Source organism: Halyomorpha halys, unplaced genomic scaffold, assembly GCF_000696795.3.
Source record: "Halyomorpha halys isolate HHAL.00 unplaced genomic scaffold, Hhal_1.1 Scaffold276.1, whole genome shotgun sequence".
Taxonomy (NCBI): Eukaryota; Metazoa; Arthropoda; class Insecta; order Hemiptera; family Pentatomidae; genus Halyomorpha; species Halyomorpha halys.
The window spans coordinates 666,974-678,357 of record NW_027105171.1 but is presented as its reverse complement, the minus strand read 5'-3'; the positions used below and the strand labels follow the sequence as shown (position 1 = coordinate 678,357).

Genomic DNA, 11,384 nt, shown 5'->3' with positions numbered 1-11,384 from the left:
CCAGCCAAGACGGATGCCATTGTCATGTCCTTTCAGAAGGGCAATAAGAGCAGACTACCCCAGCGGTTCGTCATGGATGGCGAGGGTCAGAATACAACGGAGAGAGTTTGAATCCCATGATGGCAGATGTCTATATCATTGCTCTTTACATACTGGTAAACTTTTTCAAATCATCCTTTGAGAGCCCATGTTATGCACTTGCACTTGTTATGAAACTTCTCTTCTCCTTCAGAAAAAAGCTGGTGGATCAAGTACTTGTTCTCATAAGAAAGATCAGTATTTCCCTTTTCCTATACGCATTCAAATGTCTTTGGAGGGTTAATTAAGAGACATAGCATTGCTTTATAGCTGTGCTAACAAATAATCTATTTTATTCGATGAGTTTGACAGCTTCCATTAAATTTCCTACCGGAGCTTTTAATAGTTTAATTATAATTTTACTTTTTGGCATTTAAAAGGAAACACTAAACTGCATTTAAAAACTATATTACTATAATTTGGGCTACCCCAGTAGTATAATGACATTTTCTTTTTGCTTAAACCTTATATTCATTATTAACTAAATATATTACAAAACATTAAATTAACAAAGATTTTGAATATGTATATATCTACCTTTTTGATAAAAAATTATCAAATGAAGTCAAGAAAAAATACTTTTCTAACAAACAAGCACAGTACTCTATGTTGTCCCAAGACAGAGAGTATCAGTCACTTACGTAAGGTAGACTAGATTTCCTCAGAGTAGACATCTTGGGTGGAAAGAAAAGCTAAATTATTTGTAATAATACAAAAGTTTTTTTATGTTGGCCAAGGTATATATATCTCCCCTACACAAATGATAATTAATAATTTATGTTAATTACTATCCTATTATAGTAATTAGAAAACTTCAAATTTAAATTGTTCCAACACGACAGATGAAAATTATCTTATAAATTATTTCTCACTTGGCATAGAGCCACAATGTAAGTACTTTCATGACAATTTCTAAAACATGTGGAAAAACACAAACAAATTAGGTAATAATAATAGGGCATCACTGTTGCCAACCAAACAGTGTATTTCAATTAACAATGTAAAAAAAAAATATTGTTGGTGATTTATTTGTTTATAAGATTTTATAAAAAGTTATGAACTTCACTGAACAAATATAATTCACATACAAAGTTCATATTCTATGTCTACAAACGTTTTACTTTCTAAAAGATGTTCAGTTTTAACACAGAAAACCATGTAGTTTACAAAATTTTCTCAAAATGACCATATTTTATGGCATAAAGTGAAACATGTCTAACTACTGCAATTTAATTTATTAATTCTTAACAACAGTCCATGAAGAGGACTGGCAGTTATAATTCTTGGGTTGAGCTGGATTACATCTTCACGTTTATCCATAGGACTCAGATCGAACTCGTACTTGTCCAATGACCTTGCCAAAATAGTAGTCACAACAGCTTCAGCAAATCTTTTTCCTGCAAACACAAAAATAATGGTAAAAATAGATGATTGTAAATAATTTTCTTTTGGCCCTTGTTAGTTCATTAGGATTAATAAATTATTGTTTTATAAACAAATACAGAGAGTATATGATTCTGTTAATAGATGCCACAACTGACTGCCTCAGAACCAAGGAAAGCCAAGCTATCCCATGTCCGAAGCAATGTCGCCATATACTGTTTTATTTACAAACCAAATAATAAAACCTAAAAACATTTCTATGACAATTATCCCTGATTTACTTCATTGTGATTATACTATACCTGATTTTCATCATTTTTCTCATGTGATATGTAATGGCATATTTATATTTTTCTCCTCTTTATCTTTCTAATATTGTCTAATTTTATTTATTGTTTCTTTAAAATTTATTTTATGATCTTTATGTTTGATTTATAATCTTTTGGTTTCCAATATTTATTTAAATGACATATAACAGTTCACCTTCCTAACAATTATTCCCTACTACTATTTCCTATTATTAGTATTTATAGCTCAATATTACTGGTTTCAGAAAGATGTCGGGACATGACTCTATTAAAGAGGCTGTTTCTATAACTAATTGTAAAAATTAGTAAATAACGTGATGACAAAGAAATAATTGTTTTACTCAATGAGTAAATATGTTTGAAATAAAAATGGCTTTGTGTAAAAAAATCTAATTACCAATACAAATTCTTGGTCCATCTCCAAAAGGCAAGTATGTTCCATTGGCTGGTGGATTTTCAAACCTATCGGGTTTAAATTCCAAGGGTTCTGGAAAATATTTAGGGTCTCGATGTAGTGAAAGGTTTGGTATTAAGATGTTCAGTCCTTTCTCAATGAAGGTTCCATCTGGTAAAGTGTAATCCTTTGCACATTCTCGAATCAGGATAGGAACTGATGGATACAACCTCAAAGCCTCTGAAAATTATTTCAGTGCATAAAATTAATACATATTTTTTTATCAATACACCAAATTTTCAATGAAATAAAAATTTTTTATACTGAAATGATCTTAAAAGGCTAAAAGTGAATAAGAGATAACCTAATGGATGTTTTTATAAAAATTTTACAAATACGTTTATAATTTATATATCAAAAGATCAAATCTTTAAGAAAAGATAATGGTGAAATGGCCTCTATTGGCATTATCAATCTTTTCCTTGTCTTATTAGTCTTTTCTTCAGACTCAGCAAAGACTATACACTTAATAATAAGCTAATTTTTTTTATTATTAATCTTCAATTAACCAAGGAGAATTACCTGAAACACAATTATTCAAGAATTTAAGCTTCTTTAAGGAATCAAATGTAAATTGACCATATTTTGCTTTGACCTCTTGCACCTCCTTTCTTGCTCTCTCTTGGATTTCCTTGTGTTTTGCCAGCAAATAGAATGTGAAATATAATGTTGTTGATGTAGTTTCAAAACCAGCCACAAAAAATACAAATGACTGTGCAGCTAGTAAAGTATCTGACAACTCTAAAAAACAATATATATCATTAAATAGTTTTAAATATATGTAAAACATGATATTATTTTTTTTTTTATGCATTATAAATAGTAATAGGAGAAGGTGACTTACTTGTGGTGAACCCATATATTAGGAACCTTGGCATAATACAAGTGGTTTATTTTTTTACATTGGTTATAAAGCTGCAAGGTAAAACTTTCAAAATACAACGATTATACAGAGCAACAGTGATTTTGCAGCATAGGGTTTCAGAAAAGAATCCGAGTAATATAAGTCTTCAAAATCAACATTTGAAAAGTTTACTTCAAAAGTTTTTATTCTTAGATGCCCATCAGGCACACCAGAACTGATTCTTAGTGGTAAAAAATTGTAATGGAAATCTGCTAGTGAAACAGTAAGATATCTTGGAGTCTATCTCAATCGTTCCATTACCTGGAATGAATAATAAACTAACCCAAACATGCAAGATTGGCAATAGGTTATATCTATTCATCAATAGAAAATCTAGATTGTTGTAACCAGATAAATCCATTCTCATTTGTTAACAATATCAAGGCCATTACTGATGTATGGTTGTGAAGTGTAGAGAGTGGTATCCTAATATTTAACCTAAATTAAAGAGTACACCTCATTTGTTTATGCAAATTATTCTACAAATATAATTAATGGAACTTACCAATATTCTCTTTTGTTGATTCAACATGTGTTTCATGTTTTTCTACTTCTGTAGTATCTATCTGTACCGTTCCTTTTTCTTTCAGTTCGAGAAGTAGATGGACAAAATCTTTTCGAACTATGCCTGTACTTCTCCTTTGGTGCAAAATTTCTTGTGTTGTATTTAGGAAAAAATTTCTTATTTTTGTTGTGACTGTTTTAATCTTGAGCCATAGCAATATACGTGGTATAGACAATCTCAACAATGTTAGAAGCATGTTTATCTTATTAGGATCAAAGAAATCTTTTCCAATTTGTCTAAATTCTGAATTAGGATCTTTTAAAGACTGAGGTTCAACACCGAATGCACATGATGCTAAAATATATATATGTAAGTGTATAATTCATATATCTTAAAATTTAAACAATAAAATAGATTATTTCATAGACTATATATATTAAGGTGATTAAACAATTTATGATATCTAATTCGTCAATCGTGATCGTTGTCTTACTGTACTAAACATTGTTCTTTCATATTACTAACTAAACGCTTATTTACTTCATTTTTGTCTGTCAGTGTATTTGTTTTAACTAATGTAAATTCAAAATATGAGGTTTTAAATAAATGATACAGCTGACTAAATCCATGAACCCTATCAAAATCGGGATCAGCGAACCGATTAGAACTAAGAACCAAAGTTGGTTTGAGTTGTTTCCATTAGGCTTGATTTCTGTGGTTCCAAACTGGTGAGATACCAGAATCTTGGGGACAGGTGGAGAGAAGGGTTCGGCAGCACATATTTTATGAGGCATTATCCTTAAAATTGATTTTTACAACCTTAACAAATATTTTAGAGTTAGCTAAAAGATTTTAACTAGTTAATACATTACTTTTAAGCAAACTAAATAACAAATTTTTTCCAGAGAGAACCCACAGGAGGAGTGGCCACAGATGATTAAATTTCTAGCTTAGTGGGCCCTAGATGGTTTAGTTTCTGGCTTAATGGGCTGCAGACTTCAATGAGCTGGGAACCACTCCTTATAGTTTGTAAAATCTATACTTATAAGAAACTGAGTAAAAAATAATATTAATAATTTTAACAACTTACCAATCACATCCGTTGTGCATCTCGCCAATAATTCTTTCATGTCTATATCTTTTCCATCAGCTAATTCATTCATACATCCATCAAAAATACTAGCACAATTTTCTATTTCTTCGTACATCCACTTCAGCTTAACTTGGCTGAATAGAGGAGACAGTTTACTCCTCAGGTATCTCCATTTGTTTCCTTTTATAAAAAAGAGGTGTTGATCTAGAGGATTCGTTTCCCCATCTACCAGGAAAATCCTGTCAGGAAAATGTTCAAAAGATGTCTTCAGCACATCATTGATGTATTCTGGATCTCGAATCATTAGCATAGGAAGTATGCCATGGTAAATACCAACATACTTTTCATTTTCTAGGTTTTTATAAATTCTGTCCCAACTTTCGGCTATTAATAAAGGAACATATTAATGAAAATAAATACTAAAAAGAATATTGTGTATAATATGAGTAATATAAGTTTCTGAACTCATTGTGAATAATAAGAGTAAAATTATTAAAGATATATTTCTAATCTGGGACTAATTTATTACCTGAAAATTATACACATACATTTAAAAGGGAAAACTCCATTAGAAACCCAAAAAAATTGCAGGATTAAAATTTGAATATTACACCCACCAATAAGATCATTGATCTCTAAACTGCTCACAAGTTACCAGTTGACATTTTGCCAAGTCAGGCATCATTAGAACAAAAAATCCCCTGACCACGTGTACCCAGAAAAAATGTAGCACATCTCACACCAACCAGAGATGGTATTCCACTCCAAGATATCCAAAAACATACTACCAGTTGTTCTGGACTATGAAATATTTAGGAGTATTGCTAGGAAACAAACTCCTAGTTTAGAAATATGTTATTTTAAAGCTAAATAATGATGTATAAAATGTTTTTAAATTTCAAATTACTACCCTAAAACAAATTAATTCTTTATTAATCAGTTTTAGAACCGATCTTATGTTTATTTTACCTTAAAAATATATTGCTGCTTATAGTAGAGCTCCAGATATCAAAGAAACTCGAGTTAACTTAAAATATCTCAAGCTAAATATTTTGGATATGATGTAAAATTAAAAAACTCAATCAATTATATTATATATGATCAATAAATGGACAGATGATAGATGTATTTTATGAGAAAAATAACTTTATGAAAAATTTTATTACTGATGAAAATTAAAATTTATGCATCTCATTTTCCAGTAGATTGATTAGGCTTTGCCACAAATTTTGCTTAGAGTTGAAAAGACGGCTTAGAATCATTTTTATTATTTAACTAATTTTTGTTATTTCGCTATAGGCAATTAACTTTTGTCTATTGAAACATATTTTTTGAGAGTCTGATGTGGAAAACTCTGCACTGGATGAAAATGACAAAGGTAGCATTAAAGAGCACAGTTTTAAAATAAATCTTCAAATTCGTATTAAGAACAAAAAACAAAACTTCTTTTTTTTAACTTTGTTAAGTTAAACGATTCAAAACTAATATTAAATATTGATGAAAATTTTTTATCTTTTCACGAGAATTGTAATATAAAAGTTTTATTAATTGATTTACCAACGTGTTTCCTAAATAATGCTCCATCTGGTGTACTTCCAAGCAGAAATGTAGGCTTTACATATTTTATGTTCCTTTTTTCAAAATACGAATATGTGCTTTTGATTTTGTAATAAAGGAACACGCACAGAGAGGAGACTGCTATCAATACGTCAATCTTCCAATCATTTGTAACAAGTCCCATAGTTGGAGCTGAAACAGTATCATATAATTGATGTAATATACTGTAATTTGATGTAGATATAATTGATGTATCAAAAAAATTGGTCACATTAATTTTTTTAAATAATACATTGTTGAGATATTTTACACATAGACATTGAGAAAATAATAACTGTTCCATAAACAGAGTCTGGAAATTGGTAAAAACATGAAATGCACAATAAAAACAGATGCTTTTGTGGAACTCTATTTTTTATTCTATTAAGATTTTACCAATTAAATTCCACCATGCACCTTACTCTTCATCCTTATTAGTGTGTGTTGCTTCTATACCTCAATATAATGTATCTCTGAACTGTTTATAAATGAAACAATAGCCCCTTTTTACAGTAATGACAAAAGGAGACTCACTGACTGTTAATTATTATTAACAGAGTAGTACAGTATGTTTATGTTATTTTTTTCAACAAAATTACAATATAATTTTTTTTATTATACTAAATCCACCGTATCTCCAGGCCCAAACTGTACATCTAGATAACAACCAGCGTAATCTAGGTATATTGTAAGGGCATCCCTAGGACAACCAGCCTGTGGAGCAACCAAAGGCTTGTTACAAAAAATTTTACGATTTGATATAATTAAATGTGTGAAATTCTAGAAAAGGAAATGTGCAATTGAAACGAGAACATCAAAATTATTTTTTTTTGGAAATCAGAATTAAGATTTGAATTATAATTTTAAGTTAATATCAATTTACAGATAATTTCCTTATTAATTTGAATTACTATCAGTATTTTCTTTCGAAATATCGGTTTAAAATCCCATATGATTAATTTTGGGATCTTAAAAATATTTTTATGAAGTTTAATTGCAAAATAGTGTGTTCATTGATTGATATAAACTTGCTTTTTTCATAAATGAACAATAATAATAACCTTAGTTTTTATAGGTCGCAAAATTGACTAATTTTAAGTATTTACTTTGGAGATGAAAGAAAATAATCAAGAAATAGTGAATGCAGTTGCCAGAAGGTGTAATATATGTCCTCAACTATTTATATCGTACAATGAAAACAGAGGGGATGGGTAGCTCATTGGTAAGGCTCTGTGCTGCAACTTCAAGGACCTGAGTTTGAAACCGGCTGTGGCAGATATTTATTTTCTATTTTACTATAAACGTGAGCCAGCCCTGTGGGTTCAAGAGCCCCTCTGGTGCACCCAGCCTCTTAAAGTGGGTACACTTAATTGGGTAAAAATCAGAAGTGGAACGTGATTCTGACTAAATCACCTCTTCCCTCAACCATTGCTCTAGTAACAATACTTCCTTACTAATTACTGCACCCCTAACACTTCATGAGTTTTATTATTACTGATTTATTTATATATATTTTTTTTTTAATGAAAGCAGATACATTATACATATTTGTAATGAGTACGAAATGCACTAGGTAATTAATTTTTTTTTAAAATATAAATAATTCACTAGATATATTTTATTATCTAAAGTATATGTATCATAAACTCTGTTGGTGTTTACTGTAGCTCTTGAATTTACTGCTGTTTACTCGAGCTTGAATTTACAATAAGGAAGATCTGATAATTATCTTGCACTTAATTAGAATTGTAGGTAATTATTATTATCAATTTGACTCCACAATTCGATGTGGAGTCTTGGCCTCCTGCATTAGCTTCCACCAATCATTGCGATCTTGTACGGCCGCCATCCAGTTCCTCATTCCCATCACGGGAATAGTAGGTTAATCTTCCCGAAATGCACACACACATTTCGCAACTAAAATAAAAAGTATTACATAAATGATCACTTTTCAAGACTTGGCAAATATTTAAAATTTATGACTAGCATAAACAGAAACAATATTTACTTAAAAACTTGTTATCGTAGGAATAAGGCATCGTGATTCATCATTTCTTAATGCGTTTTTTCGATATTACTTTTTTGAATCATAACCTCACATTCGTATTAAATGGTTAAAAATATTCTATCATTTTTGTTATTTTGACCCGCTAAATATTATTGTTACAAATAGCCCACCATGCCCGAAGTTGTGATTGCGATATTTAGGAGTGATGTGCCGAGAGGAAATATATCTTTCAAATTTAAGTTGTATCGAATCAAAATTAATCTATTGTTTACATAAAATCTTTTATTACAATTATTATTGATCATGAAACTTTTAAATATTAGAAATTAAATTTGTTATATAAAACTTTTATGACCATAATAGGAATTGAATTTATTTCAAATCAAAATATATCATTTACTTTTTAGAAATATTTTATTCTGGCCTATCGATAAGAATCCGCAAGAGGTATATTAATTTAATTTAAAGTGCTAAACTAAAAAAAAATGATAATGACCAATTTCATTTAATAATACAGTTATTATTATGCCTACTATTATTTTACATTGTTCTAATCACTTTCCAACCTGGACCATATCATATCTTCGTTTTATTAATTATCTTTAGTAATTGATAAGTATAATACATATTATTCAAGCTATATTATTATATTCTTACATATTATTTGTACTTTGCAACATTCATTTCTTCACTACTACACAAAAAAAGGCAATCCTTCCCCGCTGGACACGCCTCGTTAAGACCCCCTGGAATCGACGGTCCTATAGGAATTTTTAAAAATATGCTTAAAACGGGAAGAAGAAACTTTAAGAAAGTTAAATCGAGCAATATTTAAAAAGCGCCTGAAATTGAATTACGGCATTCATGCATGCATTATTATACTAATAATAATAACTGCAAGCCACGGGCTATCATGCAGCCTCTGTAAACCCCCTTCAGCGGATCTTGCAATTCTCTTCTTATAATACCATACGGCAAAACAAGATTTATTGTGATTATGTGTATATATTGTATTAGTTGGAAATAAAGATTGGAGGTAGGAAAAAAATGATAGAATATAATTTAACAATTAAATTCCATAGTGAGGTCATGATTCAAAAAAGGAAAATCATTAAAAAAAAAAAAAACTCATTAAGAAACGATGAGTCTCAATGCCTTATTCCTCAAAGAACGTATTAACAAGCAATACTTTTTAAATAAATATTGTTCCTGTTGATGCCAGTCATAAATTTTATTTATTTGCCAAGTCTTGCAAAGTTTATTTATTTAAAGTTAATCATTTATGCAATATTTTTTCATTTTAGTTGCGAAATGTGTGTGTGTGTGGATTTAATCTTCCCGGTAATGCTAGTTAAGTGAAAGATAATTATCAAGTGCATTCCTTTTTGTAAATGCAAGGTCACTAATAAAAAAAATGGAGCTTGATAAGAGAAAAGAGCAAGATCTGCATTATTTATTACATGATTACATTATTTACAGAATGTAAAATATTCATTGCATATATCTATTTATTTATGATTGTCGAAGGAGATACATTGGCAATTTGTGATTCAGAGAAAGAAAAAAAAAATAAATAATAAAGTTAGCACTATTGAACTAATGAAAATATAAAGTTGGTGCGGGTTCGGTCAAAAGAACTCAAAGAATTTAATTACTATTCTTTAAACAATAAATAATCTGCCTTTATCATTTATCAGATGTCTTCGTTTTGTAAATTCAAGGTCAGTTTACACCAACATAGCTCGGAGAGGAGGAAAAAATAATCATGAATACTTGATAATGATTATATAAGCTTCGTAGAAAGGCACTTATATCTGTAGTTTAATTAAAATATTGATCACATTTTGATTAATTTCTCATTTAATATATTTATATGCCATTAATTTGCAACTGCAAATAATTTAAATAATAAAATATATCTATTATTTTGTTTATACTTTCTTTTTATATTTTTTTATACTTACTGTGGTTGTTATCTTGTTTTGTTTTTAGCCCTGAAGAAGGCTAGAAACTCTAGCCGAAACGTCGGCACATTAAAATAAGTTAATCATACTTATTTGTGTTTCATTGACCGCACCCCCAACCATCTTCTCCTCATTTATCATCCACGGTTAACTATCTCTCATAATTAGAATGAATAATTATATTAGGATGAAGTTCAAAAATTAAAAAGATATATCCTGATAAATTAAAAAAAAAAAATAAAGGCATAATAAATTAAAAATGAAGTACAGTAGAGTTAAAGAAGTAGAGGAACAAAGTTTTTTTTTTATAGGAATTATGGTTTGAAATGAGTCTGTGTATGTAAAATTTGTAATTTTTGATTGTTAATATAAATTAATCTCGAATTTGTAATACTTGTAAATAAATATATTATCTTCGTTCACTATTTCAATAATTAATTAGTTTTTTCATGAATTAATGAGACTAACTGACCTTGTGAGCAACTTCATGCGCCGGCAATCCAAACTGAACTGGTGAGATTCAGTGACAGTTGAAAATTCTCTGAATGACGTTTAGATATCCTGTACCTCGCAGCTGAGATAGCACAGAGTAGCGGTTTCCAAATCGCGGCACCCTTGTTGGGTTTAAATAAATTTCGTGGTAACTTTGTCTATCTAAAAATAAATATACGGCAGAATTATCCTTTAAACGGTTGAACATGTAGGAAATAATAATAATACATTTTGCATCAGGCTCTGGCTGTGAAGTACAACCTAATTGAAGATAAGAGCCCTTATTACAAGTACTACCCAAATAGACTCCTTCAAAAAGGTCATCTCAGGCTATATTGAGATGGATCAATAATTACGGACCATACAGTACGCCATAATAAGCCAGACATCCTCCTTATAGACCTAAGAAAAAAGAAAGCGGAAGTTATTGATGTTGGGATCCCCAACGATAATAATGTAAGCTCTACTGTGGGAGAAAAACTTAGGAAATACCAGGAATTGGCGATAGAATTGAAAGAAATAAATAAATTGGAAGGTGTTACCACTACCCCATTCATAATATCAACGAATGGTCTCATACCAAAATCAACAGTGGCAGG

The 11,384-nt window shown here is 29.8% G+C and overlaps 1 protein-coding gene across 1 annotated transcript; it reads right to left on the bottom strand.

The window, feature by feature from the left end:
* Positions 1-1,079: 1,079 nt before the first annotated feature.
* LOC106680671 (cytochrome P450 6a2) lies at positions 1,080-10,829 on the bottom strand. The gene is made up of 7 exons (XM_014420539.3): positions 10,766-10,829; positions 6,283-6,474; positions 4,723-5,109; positions 3,633-3,986; positions 2,746-2,964; positions 2,167-2,403; positions 1,080-1,475 (listed from the first exon to the last, which is right to left on the bottom strand). The coding sequence occupies exons 2-7, from the start codon at positions 6,464-6,466 to the stop codon at positions 1,294-1,296; spliced, it is 1,563 nt and encodes a 520-aa protein (XP_014276025.1). The 5' UTR covers positions 6,467-6,474; positions 10,766-10,829; the 3' UTR covers positions 1,080-1,293.
* Positions 10,830-11,384: the final 555 nt, after the last annotated feature.

Coding starts and splice junctions, on each gene's coding strand:
- LOC106680671 (XM_014420539.3), bottom strand. CDS start 6,466: ATGGGACTTGTTACAAATGATTGGAAGATTGACGTATTGATAGCAGTC. Junction 5,110..6,282: donor ATTATTTAGGAAACACGTTG/GTAAATCAATTA, acceptor CTTTATTAATAG/CCGAAAGTTGGGACAGAATT. Junction 2,404..2,745: donor CTTGAATAATTGTGTTTCAG/GTAATTCTCCTT, acceptor AATAATTTTCAG/AGGCTTTGAGGTTGTATCCA.